Source organism: Lontra canadensis, unplaced genomic scaffold (genome assembly GCF_010015895.1).
Source record: "Lontra canadensis isolate GAN:19392208 unplaced genomic scaffold, GSC_riverotter_1.0 scaffold41, whole genome shotgun sequence".
Classification (NCBI taxonomy): domain Eukaryota; kingdom Metazoa; phylum Chordata; class Mammalia; order Carnivora; family Mustelidae; genus Lontra; species Lontra canadensis.
In genome coordinates, this window is record NW_022631035.1 from 15,387,265 (window position 1) to 15,407,011 (window position 19,747).

General features: G+C 45.2%; 1 protein-coding gene and 1 long non-coding RNA gene across 5 annotated transcripts in view; one reads left to right on the forward strand and one right to left on the reverse strand.

Moving 5' to 3' along the window:
- The window catches only part of MARCHF10 (membrane associated ring-CH-type finger 10), an 82,203-nt gene that overhangs the window by 31,536 nt on the left and 30,920 nt on the right, over positions 1 to 19,747 (forward strand). For 3 of the 4 annotated variants that reach the window (XM_032870898.1, XM_032870896.1, XM_032870897.1), the window contains exon 4: positions 7,637 to 7,808. In XM_032870898.1, the coding sequence (XP_032726789.1) occupies positions 7,637 to 7,808 (172 nt within the window). Of the gene's footprint in view, positions 1 to 7,636; positions 7,809 to 15,122; positions 15,691 to 19,747 lie in introns of those variants that run through there. The other variant, XM_032870899.1, reaches the window with a different exon arrangement.
- The window catches only part of LOC116875421, an 11,054-nt gene continuing 10,563 nt past the window's right edge, over positions 19,257 to 19,747 (reverse strand). Inside the window, exon 3 of the long non-coding RNA XR_004384185.1 lies at positions 19,257 to 19,721. This is a non-coding gene — a long non-coding RNA (uncharacterized LOC116875421). The remainder of the gene's footprint in view (positions 19,722 to 19,747) is intronic.

The window sequence follows — 19,747 nt, forward strand, 5'->3', positions numbered from 1 at the left end:
ATCATTGATCAAAACCAACAGTTAAAAAGACATTTTTGGACAATCTGAATATGTTCCACATATTAGACAATGTCATGGAACTGTTACATTTTCTTAGGTAAGATAAATGGTATTGTGGCTTTGTAGGAGAATGTTTTGATAGGAGATGCATGTTTAAGTATTTAGGGTAAAGCATCATGAAGTCTAGTTACTTTGAAATTCTTCAGAAAAAGAATACATAGAGAGCACATGCATGAGAGCACACACGTGCAATCTGACAAGCGAAAGAGTAATGGGTGTTTGGTTTTTTTTAAAGATTTTTTTTTCTAATTTGAGAGAGAAAGCATGAGAAGGGGGAGGGTCAGACGGAGAAGCAGACTCCCCACTGAGCTGGGAGCCCAATGCAGGACTCGATCTCAGGACTCCAGAATCATGACCTGAGCCAAAAGCAGCTGCTTAACCAACTGAGGCGCCCAAGAGTAATGGGTGTTACTTGTACTATTCTTTCAACTTCTCTGTAGATCTGACATTCTTCAAATTAAGACTGAAAAAATTTTAAACAGGTATCTGTTGATGCACTGTATCATTAAGTGAAACAGTAGATATGGAACAATTCTATTTTTTAATCCTATTCACACGTATGCATTGATGTGTGTGAGAGTAAGGTCAGTGGCTGTGACAACGGGACCCAAAGCATGGTGGCTCCATCAGGACGGAAGTTCTTGTGCCTGGGACAGTTCAGGCTGGATGAACCAGATCGGCAGGCAGGCAGCTCTCCTCCACCAGGACTTTCAGAGACAGGCTGATAATGGTTCGATCGTCTTCAACACCCGACTTTCAAAGTTGCTACCTTGCCACTTGAAGTGCTGAGCCAGACACTGAGGCAGAATGCACATATCACTCCCACTCCCACCGGCTGGTGAGGCTTCCCTGAGTTCACATCCAGAGGCAGGGGTTCAGCTCAAGGTGGGCGGCTATATCTACCTTCAACTCATTACTTGAGAAGGTATTTCTCGGTGGAAAGCTGGTTGCCTCCATCACAGTCATGAAAAGGGAGTCTTAAAGAATATAGGCCAAGCTATTTGCAGTTTTTATTTCAAGGTTAATGCGGTTTTGAAGGTTTTAAATTTTCTTAGGCTTGTCTTTATTTTTCCATTATGAACATGCATTTCTTTTGTAATGAAGAATTATACTTTATAAAAATAAGCCACTGAAACTACAAAAAGATTATTTCACTGGCAAATCTGGAAGGGATGCTTTATTTTCCTGCTCTGAAAGATACATGCTAGTCTTATCACCGTGTTAAGCATTTTTCTACTCAGACTTCTAGCCTCTAACATATTGACTCTCAATCCTTTGCTTGAGTCTCAGAGCCCCCTTCCCACCATCTGACCCTACCTTGCTATCCAGCTTTTGTTCTCCCGCTCCTCCCACACTCTCTGCTCTGGCCCCTTGCCCTGCTGTCTGAGAATCACGCCTGACTTCTTACTCCATCCATACCTTGGCTCCTGTGCTGTCTCTAATCGACTCAGTTACTAGTCATCCTTCAGGTTCCAGAAACCACCACCTGCCTCATGAACCTTGCCTTCACTTCACATCATTTTCTCTAAGTTCCTTTGGAATTCAGAATTGGTGCCACCCAACTGATTGTTTAATTAAATGTTGTTTTGCATTTTGCTAGTATGATATAATCTTCTCTTTCCCACTGTAAGCTTTTTGTCTTCAGATTCCTTCATGGTGCCTAGCATGGGGTTGAAGACATAGTAGTTGCAAATGATACTTCTCAGTTAATTCCCACATTTTAGATATATCCTTTTGAGTAGGAGGTAATCTTGTAGGTGATCTCCATTTGATGGCCAAATCTTTCACGTTCCTCAGATGCTCCTCTCAGCTAAAACGGGAATGTGAATTCAAATAAAGAATGGAGGAGAAATACATTGTAGCCACACTGCATGGGAGAAATACCCACTGAGGGCAGTCTCAGTGTGCTACTAAACACTATACTGGGGGTGCCTGGGTGGCTCAGTTCATTAAGCGTCTGCCTTTGGCTCAGGTCATGATCTCAGGGTCCTGGGATCGAGCCCCACGTTGGACTCCCTGGTCAGCAGGGAATCTGCTTCTTCCTCTCACTCTGTCTGCTGCTCCCCCTGCTTGTTCTATCAAATAAATCTTTTGATAAATAAATAAACCTTTTAATAAACAAACACTACACTGTAGCATTCAAATTTTTAAAATCCAACATTTTCCGGCCACATACCACTTCCTTACCCACTGCCCACCACAAAGAACTCTATCCCAGAGAACACCATACATACTTGTCCCCAAAATCATGAAAATGTGTCACCACCCAGGTATGTCTACAACACACAAGGGATCAATTTGCATTACAAGGAATACCTAGCAAGTGTCAGGAAATCTGTCATGTTTGCTATTTCAGTAGCTTGCAGCTCTGAGTTTCACCCAGAGGCCATTCTATAGTGAGATGGACAGTAAGCACAAAGCCAACTCAAGAGTCCCACATGCAAGTCCTTCAGCAAGCAGACCCAGTGGTCATCAGACATTAATCATCAAGGCTACTACTGCTTTCAGATCAGTGTCTCAGGCTGAGTCATTCCAACCTGCTAGCATGAGAATCACAGACAATGGCAGGTTGGCGGCGGGGGCGGCGGGGTGGGGGGGAATGGGGGGGTGTCTCTTTACCAAAGTCAATGGTATAGACCAGTGTGCATGATATTTATACATGTGACAGCCCATCTGACTCCAAAAAGCATCTTGTGGCAAAAATGGAGACCAAGGTTTATTGTTGATCCTGCTCTTACCCAGCCCCATCTGGCAGCCATATTTTCAGGAGGGAGAGACAAATGGGGTTAAGCAGCAATCTGATTCTGGCAGGTGGTACCTGAGTCCAAAAAACAAACAACCCCACACAAAAAAACGTCAAACTCAAAAAAGGTCACTGATCCTTGTTCTTTACTGTTGTTGAAGTTTACAATTCTAGTAAGCTCAAAACTGTCCTGAACATGGGCAGGACTTTGCTGCTCTTAGAGTTTTTCTAGATAAGAGAAAGTTTAGCCTGCTTTGTGATACGGCCAGCATTCCGTGTAGAACATGCTAACTTTATGGTTCTTGAATACCCAAAGGGGGCCACCCTATCCAGAATGCTGTTTATATGAGCTACCCTCAATTTTCTAAGGCTGTTTTTGTATTTGAGGCACAATATTGGTGTGGAGTTTGGAGACTTTGAAAGTACACATTTGCACCCGCAGTCCCTTGCTCATCCTTCCCATGTTGATATTGTTTGAATGTCGAGGATCACCATCTTGATCACGGTCCTTCATACTCTCATGAAAACACATTCATTTTGAATGTCAAAAACACACAGTCTTTTCTCTGGCACTAGCTTGACATTACTCTTTTCCTCTTCCCTTTTATTCCCAGCAGGTTGTACCCTGGTCTACACCATGTCAGAAGATCTGCTCAGCCCAGCTTACCATCACATGACATGTGGCAAAATGGGTTTAGTGTCTCCGTCAATCAGAATTCAGTAGCACACAGTGGGGGAGGGAAGGAGGTGGCATACCAGTAGAGAATCAGTTTCCTGGGTCTTGGAAACGAGCCATCAGGCAAGAGCTGGAAAATAAGTTGGTCTTTTCTGTCTCTGACTACTTCAGTCTCCTTTGCTCTACTAATCATCTCTTTTCACGGTCACCTTGCCATTCCAGACTCGACACTGTTAGGTCTCATATAAAAAATCTCATCATTCTCACATCCCTGAGGAAATGCATTCCACTCCCAACCCTTGGGTCTCCATCTCCCAGGCCTAACTAGAACCATTATAGCATCACTAAGCCATTACTCCAGTGCCCAGTGCCACTGCATTCTCTGACAGAAGTTCCTTCTCTTCCTCATGTGATTCTTTCTCAGAGAAAGAAAGAGATTTTTCTTTTCTGAAGAGAGAAAGAGAAAGAAAGAGATTCTTTCTCTCTTTTGAGAGAGCCTAGCCCAGGGCAAGGTAATATCTCTATTAGGCCAGAAGAGCAAGTTGGGATTTTTGGAAAACGCTAAGTACATATATAATAATGCTCTAGAAAATGTTAATTTTGACAATAACTTCTTTTAGTTCACATGGCTTCGTTAGGACTTTCTCACCAAATTACAAATAGAGAAAAGAATCCTCACAAGTATCACGTAGCTTGATTTTTTAAAGTTTTTTCTAGTTCATTTTTTTTAAACATTTTAGACTTGGATTTTGAAAGACAGAGCTGCTTTTCTTCCCTCAAAGGCATAGCAATGTGCTGTTGCCTCCACCTCCATGTGACATTTCAACTTAGGAACATATGGGGGAAGGAATGAAAATTGTAATTACTGTTCGAAATTACAAGAGGAAAAGACTGTTTTAAAATCAACTTTAAATCAAAATAATTTAATTATTATTGTTTGATAATCTCTAAACATTGTAAATGTTTTCCATTAGAGCTTATACTGTGTGAAAAAGAAATTGTACCATGTTTTCTTAAGACTAGATATATTTCCATTGACTACTGATGTTCATAAATTATATAGCTTTTGAAAGAAACCAAGAGTCCAATGAGGAACTGATCCACTTTCTCAGTTCCCAAGAAACTAAGAGTCCAATGAGGAACTGATCCACTTTCTCTGTTCCTATTTCTTGGGATTAGGTGACAATCCAATAGAATGTTTCATTGGGGATTTGGTTTTGCTTTCAACAATATGTAATTAATATTCAGTAGTTAGCTAGTTAGCTAGTTTAATGGCTGAACATGAATGAACAGCTAATTGCAAAAGCCAGCACTTGCATGGCACTTACTGGATGCCTGGCACTGTTCTAAGTGCTATCAACACATCTTAACTCATTCAATCCTCAAAGAACCACCAAAAGGTAGACCACTATTGTTCATGGATGAAAAAAACCTGAGATGCAGAGAGATGAACTAAAACTAACCCTCTATCACAAAATAACTCCGGGAAAGGGCCAGGATTCACTCCCAGGAAGTCTTGAATATACTATGCTTTAGTGCCAGAATGAGTTACTATGACTTGGCCCATCAAGGATCTTCCTCCCTGGATAATATGATGAGTTTTCATAGAAGAGGATAGAGGAAAATGGCAGATCATAAGAGGACGTGAATAAAGGCACAGAAAGTTGAAATGATTTACTTACAATGACTCAGAGAAGCAAGCACATTCATAAGTATTATAGTTCCTGCCATTGTGACTTTAGTTTCCTACTGACAAAACACCCTCTTTCAGCTGCCATTTCTGGACTCTTTGGAATGATTACCAACCAGAAGGAAGTAAGTAAGTTTTATGGAACCAGGAACCAGAAAAGGATGTATTCAGAATGCAAGCGCACAATTCCATTGTAATAAGCACTGTCTAGGGGGCCAAACTTTCTTTCACCTTTGTTGCTCTTAAAGGCTTGAGGTATGAGTGGATGAAGGAACAATAAATATGGCTTAACACCCACCCAATAATAAGTCTTGTCACCAACCCACTCCTCCCAGTTCACCACTGCCTGGGGCAAGCAAAGAAACCTGCCCCGGCTAAGGGTGATGAACCCACCAGTAATGGTCGACACCATTACTGTTCCTGATACTGTCTACTGTGGGTATTGGTAGTCTGAGCCCAGAGCATCTTTCCTGTCTTTGCATTGGTTAGAAATAAAGGGCTGAAGGGGGCCAATTGGTGAAGCATCTGCCATTGGCTCAGGCCCTCATCTCAAGGTCCTGGGGTTGAGCCCCACATGGGCCCCCCCCCTCCCTGCTCAGCAGGGAGTCTGCTTCTCCCTCTCCCCCTGCCAGTCTCCCCAGCTTGTATGCTCTTGCGCTCTTTCTCCCTCTCTGAAATAAATAAGTAAAATCTTTTAAAAGAGGGAGGGAGGGAGGGAGGGAAGGAAGGAAGGAAAGGAGGGAGGAAGGGAGGGCTGAAGAACAGACCCTTGTATGAGCCGAATTATCCACACCCTAATGGCAGGTGTTTGTTTTGGGCAGTTTGTGGAAGAAATTCCATCACGTGTTCACTGTCTTAGGCATCATAATTAAAACCTACCCACATTTCCTTCTCTGAAAACAGCCTGTCTCATGCTCAGGTACAAACTAACGCTTCATCTTTGACACATCACAATCATTTTCAAGGATTTCTATTAAATTCTCAAATCAAAAAGCAAAATGGAGAACAGATTCATTAAGTCCTTTCCTTTCCCTGTCCCTTATCTGATTTGTTATCTGAAGCGACAGAGAGAAACAATAATTACTTGTTTGAAGGCTGTATCCATACTCTAAATTACAAAACAGGACTTATAATCTTAGAGGATAATGATCTGTCCACCTGTAGATTTATACAGAGTTCTTTGGAGAAGACGGACAAGTAGGGGACTTTTCTTAGAGTTCAGTTTGTCTTATGTTGTGCCCAATGATTCAAAGCTACTCAGAGTATTTTCCTGAGTCAGGAGCCTTGAAATGAAAATGCCACAACTGTCAGCTAGAACGATGAGGGAGATTAACACACCCTGCCACAGCTGGGGAGGGGAGAAGGCATTAACACAGCACTCTCGCCTACGGAAGACGGCATCTTCAGAGGCCCTTCCAATACTGGACTAATGTGCCTGTGGAAGAACTGAGCGACCCTCTCCCCCGGGAGGGAGGGTGGGAACCTTGGGGTTTTGTATGTTGCAGTGTTTTACAAATCCTACCACCAGGACCTATAACCATAAGGCGGGGGTGGCGCCTCGGTGGTTCAGTTGGTTGAGTGTCTGGCTCTTGGTTTTGGCTCAGGTCCCGATCTCATGGTCCTGCAGCAAACCCTGCCTGGGTTATTCTCCCCTTCCTCCTCCACCCCACCCTCCCAAAATAAATAAATATTTTAAAAAAATCATAATGTAGGACTTAACTACCCTCTCATGACCAGGCTTCCCATAGCCATTTCACTGCTTTTATTATTTCTTTGGTGGGTGTAGTTGTGGCAAAGGATAAAACGATGAACGTCTGGATCATTTTTGTTGGGTTGGGAAGGCTGTGCCAAGCGGCTCTGACACTGCCGCAATCATGATTTGGCTGGGCATAAATTTATATTGACTTCTTTATAGAGAACTGACAAGTAGGGGACTTTCAAGGTTAGTCTTAGATTGCACGCAGTAATTCAGAATATTAAACTGAGGTCCCATCTTTTCGGTCCCAACACACTATGTAAATTTCCTTTTCTTCGTTAAGTATATGATTACCAGAAGGAACATTTTTCCTCACCCACCCCCAAAGCGGTTCAAATAACAAAAGCAAGAAGTTTAAGGGCACTGATTGCTTCTCCGGCTTTCATATGTAGCCTTTAACGTGAGCTGGCTGGGTTTCCGCAAGGCTCAGAAATGCATTCTTTTCATAATGTTCTACAAGATAAACTCACAGAAGTGCCTTCTTTTTATAGTGTTCTGCAAAATAGACTCATTAACTTTGCTATTATTTCTAATTGATACTTCTAAATGGATACAGGCCATCAAAATCTCCCTGATAAAAGGGCATATTAAGTGTGGCAGGATGCTCCAGTGTTAGTGCTGAAGGAGTCCATGCATTCAGCTCGTCTCTCCTCTGCATAGCAAAGATGACCTACTTGGCACTGATACTCAGACACCTTTCCTTTTTGGTAGAGTTCTGGTGAGGAGGATCCTCTGGCTGAACCAAGACCATCCACCAAGAGTTCTGCGGTTAAGTGTGATTCCAAACTTCCAGCAATTGACCAAACATCAGTCAAACAGAAACATAAAAGTACTATGACTCCAAGGAAAGTGGAGAAAGCAAGCCCCAGCAAACCCTCTTCAGGTGAGTGGCTGAGTTACTGAAACAAAATCTAAAATCCCAGTATTATAGGTAATGACAACAGTCAGATTGGTGCTGTTGGCTCCACTTAAGTGTTCTCCCAGTGGGGAATTCAGGCTTTGGAGGGTCCAGTGATCATATGCAAATGGTAAAATTCATTTCAGGATAGAATAGCAGGTCAAGGAGGTGTGAATTATGTAGAGTAACTGTTCCCACTGCTCATATTTTCTGACCAATCATTGGCTTTGTGTGGCACTTGCCTAGAATTGGCACTTTTTCATCTTCTTCACCCTTGGCGGGGGGGAGAGGAGAATAAAGGCATTTGGCCCCAGGTATCAAATTTTATGACTCAAGCAAGAGCATGAAGAGAAGCTTTCAAAAGCATCTGAATGCCATAATTTATAGCCAAGAAAGAGAGTAATAAAGTCCTCCAGTTCTGGGGTTGTCCTCTCTGGGAGAAAAGGGGCTTGATAAATCCTCCCTTTTGTGCGATTTGGTAAATAACTCACTCTTTAGCTGCCTTTGAAGAGGAGACCAGTCCTCTGCTTGAGGCAGGAGTGATTTAATAGTATCCAAAAAGAGGATAAATTCAAGTGAAAGCGTAGAGTCCCTCAGGCTCATCCCCATCAAAGCCAACATATGGAGGACAAACTTGATTCCTCTGGGAACGGACTTCGAAGCTGGGGTAACTAGGCAGAAAGGTCTGCCTTCTGCTTACAGTAGAATGGAAACGATCCAAATTAACTGCTGAGGAATTTGTAAATAGCATGCAATTCATTTAAATACAAATCACAACTACTTTCTAATCCTAAATAGCTCTTCTCATGCAACCACCCGTCCAGTTAAGTCTTAATGCATTTTTAGAAAATGGCAGCTTTCCCTCAGATTAACCACCCACATTTTGTTGCTTTAATGAAGTTAAAAAAAAAAAAACAAACCAAATTGACTTCTGAAATGATGTCCTTTCAAGCAAAGCCTGAATTCTTTTTCCTTATTTAATCAGGGGAAAGTATCATCAATACTTAACAACTTCTCATTTTGAAAATTTTTAGTAGGAAGAAGGTTTTTAATTCAGCTGTTTAAGAATGGAATAGAGCAGATAAGATCATTCCCCAAATATTTCAAAATACACATTGTAATTTATTGAACTGGGGATGTTTTTAATAGAAAAAAATTGAATTTAAGTTCAAATAATGCAATTTCATTCACTCAATGTAATTTCTAGCCTTCTTACCAAAACCGGGTAGCTATTCGCAGGGGCTGCTTTGTCATCTGTGGAGAAAAGTCATTAAGATGTACAGTTGAGGTCCACAAGGTGATTTTGGTCTGTGTGATTAATACAGATGCTTCTCTGACTAAGCAAACTCCATATGGAACTTACAACACTGACAAAAGGAAGAATTAATTCACTTTACATTCTATAAAACATCACGTCTGAAGAATTACTAGCCTGGAAAACACCAAGGTTTAGGCAGGAGAGCCAAGTTGGCAGAAAGATATCTATTTCATCAAATGAGGGATGTTACTTGTAGAAAAAGCTTTTTAAAAAGCAGCAGCTTTATCGTCCTCTTAGGACCCTAGACCATGTCTAAGACCCACGCAGGCAGGAGCCGGACTGGGCCCCGGCTGCCGAGTGAGGCTAGCAGTCCTGGTGACTGATGCCAGTTGCCACAGAAGCCGAAGCAGTCGCGCAGCAAACGAATAGCATTCGTGAAGCTGGCCAAAAGCAAAGCGTTGGTGTGTTCAGATCCACTCATTTTACATGTGTAGATGCACCCTCAGAGTTCCTTAATTAGCACAGCGAAATGAGAGCCCAGAGACATGGTGAGAATTTAAGCAGAATCTTTTCAGGAAAAGTCTAGTTGAGTGGCGCTAGCAACTCGGGGAGGGGGCTGCGGGGGGATCACATGAACACCCTGCTGTTGGAGGAAAAGAAGATTTGGGGCCTGAATTATCTGGACACGTTGATTCAGTTCACTGGGTGAATTCACAGGTCAGGTTCCTGCTTTCCCTCACCTCTGTAGAGAAGTATTTCCCTAAAGCTTTCTGGGGGTGATCCAAAGTCGGCAGTGAATCACACCTTCTTCCCATTTCAGAACTGGGGTTCTGGGCAGAACTGAGGCATCAAACCCAAAGAAATCCCTTTGCAACAACTGTGTCATAGGCTAACCTTCCTCCACTGAGCTCTGCTACTGTATCCTGAATACAGTAATGTAGCTGGGAAATGTGGCCTTGCATGCAAATCTATGTAATGGTAACCCATGACATAAAGGAAGTTTTTCTTATGTTCATGTGAACTACCATCTAGAACCTCTAAGAAGGCTACTTACAATCTAGGAACCAATGGTGCCCTCTACAAATATATTTATAACTGAGAAGGTGTCAGATTTTCCCTGGTCTTCACACTCTATTAGAGAGAATTCACGCATTTTAAGTTTGTGTCTTCCACGGAACTGTTCCTAAGTGAGCTGGCCTGTGATTCTCCGTACTATCTCCCTCCATGTAGTGTTGGGCAAGTGCTTTAGAATCAAAATGCATCTGGGCCCCATTTCTTATTTGCTGTGTGGCCTTTGGGCAAGTGACTTCTCTGTGCCTCAGCTTCCTCATCTGTAAAGTAGGGGGTGAAAACTGATCCTACCTGCTGGGACTGCTGTAAAGATTCAATGATAAAACATAAGCTCAGTTGGGGCACCTGGGTGGCTCAGTGGGTTAATGCCTCTGCCTCCGGCTCAGGTCATGATTCCAGGGTCCTTGGATCGAGCCCCGCATCGGGCTCTCTGCTCAGCCGGGAGCCTGCTTCCTCCTCTCTCTCTGCCTGCCTCTCTGCCTACTTGTGATCTCTGTCTGTCAAATAAATAAATAAAATCTTAAAACAAACAAACAAAAACAAACAAACAAACAAAAAAACATAAGCTCAGCCATTAGAATGGTTCCCGATACCATAAGCACTTGGTAAATCATAGCGTTATGATCTCTAGAATGTGAGAGTTATATTCACTAGAGAATAAACTAGAAAACCTTGTTTTCTTTGTCCTAATGTTGTCCCCCGCCTCCCCAGAATCTTATTTCCCTTTACCAAAAATCAGAGTTGTATTCTTTAAATCCTGATATAAATGTAGGTACAGACACTTTGAATTTACAAAGCAAAACACAAAAGGGAAAAAAATGAATAATCAGAAAGCATTCACCAAGCCAGAGATTTGCTTTATCTCCAAAAAGACATGGAAAATTCAGGCAGTGAGTCAAGACCCAGCTGTGTCTGATGAGCAGTGGATTCAGAAACCCTATTTCATGAGCAAGGTGAACACTGATACAAGGTGGAAGAGAAGCCTAGCAGAGTTACGTATTTCTACTTCAGAATTCTGTTTGGGTCTGTGAGAAGCAGAGCAGTCTGCAGGCCCAGCGAATGCTGGGGGACAGAAAAGCGCAGGGAGCTACAGTGGCCTCCAACTCCTGGACTCCTGCCTGCATCCTAGACCCCACCCAGCCCTAGCCTGAGTTGTAAAGGAGCCACCTCTCCTTTCCAGGAAGCATAGAGGCATCCAAAGGCCATTGTGCTGTGGGGTTCTGGCGTCTGGAGTCCTACAGACCTCTCTGCCTCAGTTCCAGGCACACAGGAAATGAGTGTGCCCTCTCCCATCACCTAGAGCTTGGGCACCGTCTCCTAGTTATGTGCCAGGAAAACGGATCTGGATGGAGTCCTGGAGCCTGCTTCCAAAACCTTGCCCTTTAAAACAAAGCCAAGAGTTCTGAAATTATCCTCACTTATTACTGAGTCCAATGTTAGTCATTACCAGATTCACATTTGTAGGAGTAGCAAAACCTATTCAGCTTAATAATGGCTTATCATGAAGATGTGTTCTTGTAAAGCTAAGAAAGAGCAGTGAATTCAGATTTAAAAAGATAAGTATCTAACATAACTTTCGTCTCTTTTGAGTTGTGAAATATTTATTTGTAGGGCAGCCTGGAAGAGAAATTTGAGGCAAATCCCAAATCTTCGTAACTTACCTTGCAAATAAATCCTGATGAAGATTTTCTCAAAAGGCCAAGATTAATGAATTTCCAGGCAGGTCCACTGGTGCCCAACAACTTTCCAGGCCATCTTCCCAAGTTAGAGAAAAACCAACATAAGTGAGTGCTCCCACTTTTATAGAGAGAATCAATTCCCAGTCGTTTATGGTAATGCTTCTGGGACAGTGCGGCTCAGGGACGTCACAGAGTCCAGAATTTGAAGTCCTGGCTCAGAATCCTCCTGGCCTACCACTTTATAGCCCTATAAATGGGAGCTGGCAACTTCTTTGAACTCAGTTTCCTCATCAGTAAAATCGAGTTTATTACCTACCTCACCAAGTAGACAGGAAGATTAAAATCTTGGGGAGAGCCTAAGCCTTAGGTAAAGGTCAGTCCCCAATCCTCCCTCTGCTTATGAAGCCTACTCCCACCACCAGCTGCTGCTCCAGGATTGGCATCTTCTTATAAGCTGCTCAACCAAAGCCATTTTAGTATGAGATGTAAGAGGTTGTAACCTTACTATAAAAAATTTTAGGCTGGCTGGTTCAATCAGAAGAGCATGCAACTCTTGATCTTGGAGTCATGAGTTCAAGCTCCACACTGGATGTAGAGATCACATAAATAAGTAAATAAATAAACTTAAAAAAAAAAAAAAAACTATTTGATGATCAGTGAGGTCGTGTACTTCTCCGGTACCTCTCGGATGTTACAAATCCATCCAATCAGCCCTGCTGTCCCAAGGAGAAAGATACCAGGATGCTTTAATTTCCTCATCCATCACCCATTCATTCTGCACTTTAACATTCTGCTCACCACATGCTTACCTGTCAGGTGCTGCATGGGTGCTGGGGCCACAGAAAAAATAAAACAGAACTGGTCCTCCAGGGGCTCACAGCATAGCGGGAGGGCAGGACACCAACATGTCCCTACAAAGGTTAAGTTCCACGAGCTTGTGGTCAGGGACAAGTGGGGTGTAATTCCTAAAGGATAGGAGATGTAGCCAGCGGGGAAGGCAAGAATGATGTGCCCCAGAGGAGGTATGGAGTCTGCAAAGGCATGGGAGAGAGAGACAAAGAAGAGGGGGAAAGACAGACACATGTCGAAGAATGGCAAGTAGTCTAGGGCCTTGGGCCTTGAAGTATCCCCAGACTACAGCAGAGGCATCACCTGAGAGCTTGTTAGGAATGCAGAACCTCAGGTCCCAGCCCAGATTTACTGAACCTGAACTTGCCTTTAATAAGATCTCTGCAATGTCTGTAGGCACATTTGAGTTTGAGAAACTCTGCTTTAGGAAGTGTAGACTATAAAGCAGACACCCTTCAGGTAGGCAAGGACCAGGTCCCCAAAGGCCTTGAATGTCCCAGCATCAGCCGGGGAGGGGATCTAAGTGGGAAGCGATGCGACTCAACTGGCATTTTTAAAAGCAGACCAGCATGGAAAGGGAGCTGCTGGAGGGTGAGGGTAGTCTGACAGAGGCTGAGACACCAGACAAACTGTAGGTACAGTACACCCAGAGAGAAACAAGCGCTGAGCCTGGATTAAAAGCAGAGGGGTTTGGGTCAGGGGGCGGGAGGGGGGGTGGGAGGTCTGGGCTTGAGAATGTTCAAGGAAGTACACCTGGCAGAACTTGGTGACCCTTGGGTGTGAGGATAAGGAAAAAGGAGGAACAAAAGAGAAGCTGGAGTTCTGGCCCAGGAAACTAGGCCAGTGAAAGACGCCTTTGCCGAGGCTAAGAAAGCAAAAAGAGAGTGGCCCCCCTTCTGTGAGTGTTGAGTTTGAGGGGCAGGCAGGCTGGCCAGAAAGGAACGCCAGGCCAGGAAGCACCTGACATCCAGGTCTGTGGCTCAGCGGAGAGCTCCTGGCCGCCAGCAGGAACTCAAGGGCCTGGAGTGCAAGGGGGCTGAAGAGTGTCTTTCCTGAGAGAGTGTATGGAGCAAGCAGAGATGATGTGGAGAAAGGACAGAAGGACAAGACAATCACAGAGAAACGATGTGAAAAGTAGGAGCCACTCCAGGAGCCCAGGGAAGCATTTGGAAATGAAGGAACAGATAATCGGGTCAGATTCTACACAGGATACAAGTAAATAAGGACTGAGACACCGCCTCCTGCATTATACTGGAGGTAATGATTTTCAACTGGATGGTTCGTGGAATGATGGCATTTTAGAATTGGAGCTGATTTCAGCTGCACTCTTTCCCAAATTTCCCTGATAAGAATCAGCAGGGAGGTACACGATTTAAACACACATTCCGGGTTCCCATTCCTGACCCAGAGCATCAGAATCTCTCAGCATCTCCAATAAAGCCGCCTGCAAAACCACGTCTTTAACAAGCACTACAGGTGACTGTCATCACAGAGGTTTGGATACCCATCTCAGAGCCTTGCTTCTAGAACTTTAAAGTTGATGAAAGATACCTGGGGACCCTGAGAAGCTGCAGGTTCTGATTAGATAGGTTTGGGTGGGCCGAGATTCTGCATGTCTAAGGAGCTGAGCTGGCAGGAGACATCCATGCTGGTGGTCGAAGGACCACCCTTAGAGGAACAAGGCTAGAGAAAACACCTGTCTCATTTTGCAGATGAGGAAACAGGTTTCGAGAAGGTAAGCAGTTGATCCAAGGTGACCCAGCTTGTTCGTGGCAGAGCTGAGAAACCTGTCACACACGAGGGGGTCCCTCTGGATCGTGACTCCATCAGGTGCCCACACTCAGCCTCCAGCAAGGCTGGCAGATTAAGTGTGAGGTTAGCGAGCAAATCATTAACTTCACTTGGACGCCTCCCTCGCCCACCTGCTTCTTTCCTCCTTGGTCCCTCTCCCTTTCCACGATCCCACCAGGATCTCTCTGCTTCCTTCTCTTTTCCCAGGCCTCCTCTCTGCAGCAGAAAGGCCAGATTAGGGCATGACCGCCACCTCCTCCTGTGGACAGCTGGAGGACTGGTGGGGGGAGAGCCTCATCTAGGTGAGACCCTGCCAGCCACCGTATGTTGCTGCCGGCACAGCTAATTAGACTGGCTGTGGGAGAGGAGAAGGGACCCAGCGCTTCCACGCAGTAACATGGTGGGGAAAGAACTTTCTTGCGTCTGGCAGAGATGCCAGAGACTATTGGCTGGAACAGGGTGTGATGATGAGGTCAAGTCCCTCAGTTAACTCTTCAGTGACTCTGAGATCCAAGGCTGCTACCGCTAGGACACCTGGACACGCCCGCCCGAAGAACACTTTTTGAGTTCTGATTCATTCACAGGCTTTTTTTTTAATGTCCTTTCCCACCGTGAGTGCTGCTTCCTGACTGCTCTTTTTCTTTTGTGCAGGTGACAGCAGCGAGCACCCCCTGTTCTGTGTTGAATATTCCCCTTACTGCTCCGTCTTTGCTTTCTCCCCCGTTGGGCAGCCCAGTTCCAATTACTGCTGCCTCCTCCTGCCACTCGTGCCACCTGCCACCCCCGCGGCCCAGGCCCCCTCCCCCCATCTGCCTCCGGGGCCCATTCCCTCTTTCATGAGCCCTGCTTCCTCATCCCCGGGGCCCGTGCCCGAGTCCCCCGCCACCCTGTGCTACTTCCCCGTCTCCAGCCCCACCCCGGTGGAGACCCCGGTGTTGTGCCTGCCCGGCCCCAGGAGGCCCAGTAAAATTTACCTGGTGTGGTAAGTCGCCCTAGACCAGGCACACAGCACAGCAGCGGCAGGGAGAGGGAGACGCGAGGCTTCCAGAAGACAGGTGGACGGGAGGAGGGCAGGGGGGCCGGAGGCGAGGTCACACGACCAACCCAGGGCGGTGAGGTGTGCAGGGGAGCAGGAAGACCAGACACCCGCTGACCCTTCTCCCGACCTCCTCCCTCACAGCGCCCCAGGAGTGAGCGACCAATAAAATCCCGTCATCTCGCGAGACTCCTTGGATTTCTTCACTCCCGCGTGGGGCCCTTCCGCGTTCCCCGGAAGCCACGTGACCGGGCGCGAGGCGACGACGTGCAGGTCCCTGCGAGAGTGGCGCGGTGGGCAGGGGGCAGGTGCTTCCCGAGGCTCAGGCTGGAACTGGAAACCCCTTGAGAACCGCGCTGAGAGGGGACAAATTAAAGGGCTCAGTCACTGTTTACATTCCCTTTCCTGCCTACTTATTAGGCCCCACATCTCCCCAAATCAAAAATCCCACCTCCTGGGCTCCAAAATAAAACATATTTATGGCACATAATTAAGCTTTAATTAAGATCTCCTCTGGGTATGTGAGACGACGCACGTTTCCAGCACACCCAAAGCGGCGAATAGGCGCGGCCTGTTATTTGTGACTGTTCGGAAAGCTGCCTGTTACACCAAGGCAGCACCACGAACCCTTCCCACGGTCTAAAGGAAGCAATACTGTTTTTAAAGAAGACAGCTCTTAGAATCTTGGCACCTCCTGGTCAACGGTGGGGAGGGGGGATGTCAAGGTTTAGGAATTGTAATTTTCTCTCTTTCTTTTCGACATTGTCTCTCAAGAACCGTGTCTGTGTATGGCAAGTGACGTCAAGACCTGACGGATGATCAGGCACATGGAAGGAACATGGACCGTTATGTGGGCTTGGTTCTCAGTCAGCAGGGCCTTGTATAAATATGAGATGACTACCTTTTTCCCCCTCTTTCCTGGTCAAACTAAGAACTACCCAGTCAACAATGACAGTGTCCCAGCATCATCAAGAGAACTAGGGCAGACACGTTTGATCTAAATAACCATTGGGTTTCTTTTCTACTGGAGCCATCACCTTGCTCAGATACTACAAGAGGGTATGGTGTAAAGCAAACCAAAGTCTCCCCCAAATTCACTAGCAGACTTCAGGGTGTTGAGTCACGGTAATGAGACTCCTGAGCACAATTCTCTCCCTTCTCTGGAAAGCAAGGGGTCTGTCCTCCTCCCTGAAGAGTGTAAATGTATAAATATAACTTGTGTCTTTCTGCTGGTTAATGTATGTCCCATGCCACAGGGAGGACCATCCTGGAAAAGCCCCAGAGTTCTGAAGTTTGGTCCGATTTGGTTATGGGTGAGGGGATTAGGAACCGCAATCAGGGCCCATACAAGCTATGCAGCTTAGGTTGCCTCATTTGTGACTGCAGTTTCAGGTGGTGAAAAAAGAATATTTTGCTAAGAATTTGCTTTTCATAGACTCTAAAGGTATCACAAGGAAGAAGTCAACGGTACAGCTAAATTGGATTACAATCTTTAAGGTCATGACCAAAATGTCTTACTCATCTTTGTGAATTATTACATAGCAAAGGCACATGGGTATTTGTTGAACAGATTATAATAGAAAGGGAGTTGCTGTTTGCCTTTTGGATTTTATAGAAGATTGAGGGAGGGAGTAGCAAGAAGTGCACAGCAGTGAAAGCTGCTGAATAGATTATTCTCAACCGATGAAACCTACATAACAAGTTTCTGGTCCAGTCCAGTTCTCTCATGGGAATGACTTCAGATTCCCAGTTAGTCGTAGTAATAGTAGTAGTAATAGTAAACTGCTTATGGCAGAAGCTACAACTATCATTTAGAGCAACTAATAAACACCAGACACTGAGTGAGGCCATTTATGTATATTATTGCTAAACTTGGCAATAATTCAGCAAGGTAGGAATATTCCCATTTCACAGTTGTAAATACTGAGGTTCAAATTGCCCAGAGTCAGAGGCTCCTGCCCACACTACCAGCTTCACTGCCAGACCTACTAAAGCAATTTCCAGGTTTTCAGCTTTAAGACTTTTGTTTGCTGAAAACTCAGAGACAAGGTGGAAATTTTTGAAAATCATTTAAAAGATCTGATGCTTTGAAGAAAGATTTTTTTTTTGTAAACAAGAAGACAAAATAACCTGTTATCTAAAGTCATCTTGGATGTTTAGCACGAGAAAAAGTTTGTTCTACTTTTGGAATCCCCTGTAGTAGCTGGGTAGCTGAACGCATCTTCGGGAGCCCTACAAATCCCACTAAGCAATGACTGTTTGTCCTACAGGAGACAAGGCAACACAGGCTGGCTGAGACAGGGTCCTCATGCTTAAGGAGCTTACCAACCAGTAGGATAGAGAAGATGCGTACCTCAGGCAATGTTAGAATATGTAAATGCTAAAGGTCCTAGGAATCCTGAAAGTTCTGGCTAGAGCAGAGTCAGAGCAGAGTCGGGGAGGGGGCGGGGCGGGGGGGGAAACTGGAAAGAGACCTAGGAAGAACTGCTGGTTAGTTCAGGCTAGGGAAGAAGGGTCCTTGGGGAGGAGAATCACACCCCTGTGATCTGTGGGCGTGTGTGAGGGCGTGGAGAGAGCTGGGGGCATGAGGCTGTGGGCAGTGTAAGTTTCTGCTGCCCGGGATGTGAAGGAAATGTGAATATTCTGATGGGATCCCTGCTGGAAATCAAAGCACAATCCTTATGCCTTGGGACCTTTGGGCTGGAGCCCTAAGCCTGCTCCTTCCCTGGTCCCCTGTCTGCTCAGTCAGAATCCTGTCACCTCCTGCCCTGTCATCAGATGAAAGGCGGGAGGGAGGCAGTTGTCGGTGGCTGGGAACTGGGAGGGATGAGGTCACAAGGGAAAAACCCTTGGTATTGAGAAAGTGTCTCCCTCACCTCTTCCATGCAGGGTCCTGTACTGTTAAAGCCCCTCCCACCCTCCTCAAGGTTGGGGAAACTGTATCTCATCACCACCCTCCACTCTCTGAAGAACAGATCCTCAGTTTCTGGAGAACTCTCTTCTCTCCCTTCTGGTCACCTCTCCAGTCTCCACCAACTTGCCCTACATGAGCCTTCACCACCAGCAGCCCCCTTTCTAGCACGTCCCCAATAGAACATGGTCCTCTCTTTCTTGGGGGGCACAGAACTGAGTGCTTTCCCCTCCTGGGGCCCATCAGGAGAAGCAGGGAGTACCTAATCATTGTATTAAACTCAGCTTCATGAGCCGCCATGGAGAACTTTCATTCATTTCCTGAATCTGGACAAAAACTATTCATGCAACCACAACTTATACTTGGGAACACAAATCCAGTTGTCTTCATGGGCCAAGAATGGCTGCTTTCTCACACACAACTCAAGGGCCTTCCCAGTTTTACCCACATTGCCTGCTGGCCATGGTCATTTGTGAAATTTCTGAACTGTCCAAGAGGGGATGAGCCAAGCAAATTCTCTTGGAAAGATTTAGTTCAGATAGTCACAATTTAACTGCCTTGTAAACCCAAGAACTTGCAGAGGAGCATGGAAAATACTGGAACTCTTGCCCCAAACTCCACATGCGCTGATGCTTCTTATGTGCGGAAGGAATGTGAGATTATTCAAACCAATTAGCAACCTGGTTCAAAATGAGAATTTTTTAAAAAAATACTCATTGGGACCTCAACCCACATTAGCATTCCAGCTACCATCTTCCTGTGAGTTTATCATCCCAGCACAGTGGTGCATAGCACATAGCAAAGAAAACAGGTATACTTAGCCCGAATGCCTGGAACCTTTCTGGAAGGCCATGTGAGCTGCTAATAAACCACCTGAGGACATACAGAAACAAAATAGGCTGTGATTCAACCTTGGAAGTGCAGTTGGGGAGAGGGCTTTTGTGTGTCCCAACTGCAGATGGTTCTTGACAATGTTACCAACATGCTCAACCCAACATCTATGAACGGGAAACTAGACACTTCTTAGCGAAAGGACACACTCCCTTACAGACTCTGCATTGCAGGTGTCACAGGTACTCATTCATGGTGATAACAACTTTGCAAATTAGGTATTATTATTTCATTTACTAGGTGGGGAAACTGAGGCTTCAAGAGGTGAAGTGATCTTCCCGAGCTCACACAGCTCCAAGGTCCCAGAACCAGGTTCCAAATCCAGTTCTTCTCTGACCACCTGGGCCCAGTCTCTTAACTGCCTTCCCCACTGCTGGGCCCTTTGAGCATTCTTTATGCAGAAGCTGTTTTCCTGTAAAAAAAAAAAAAAAAAAAAAA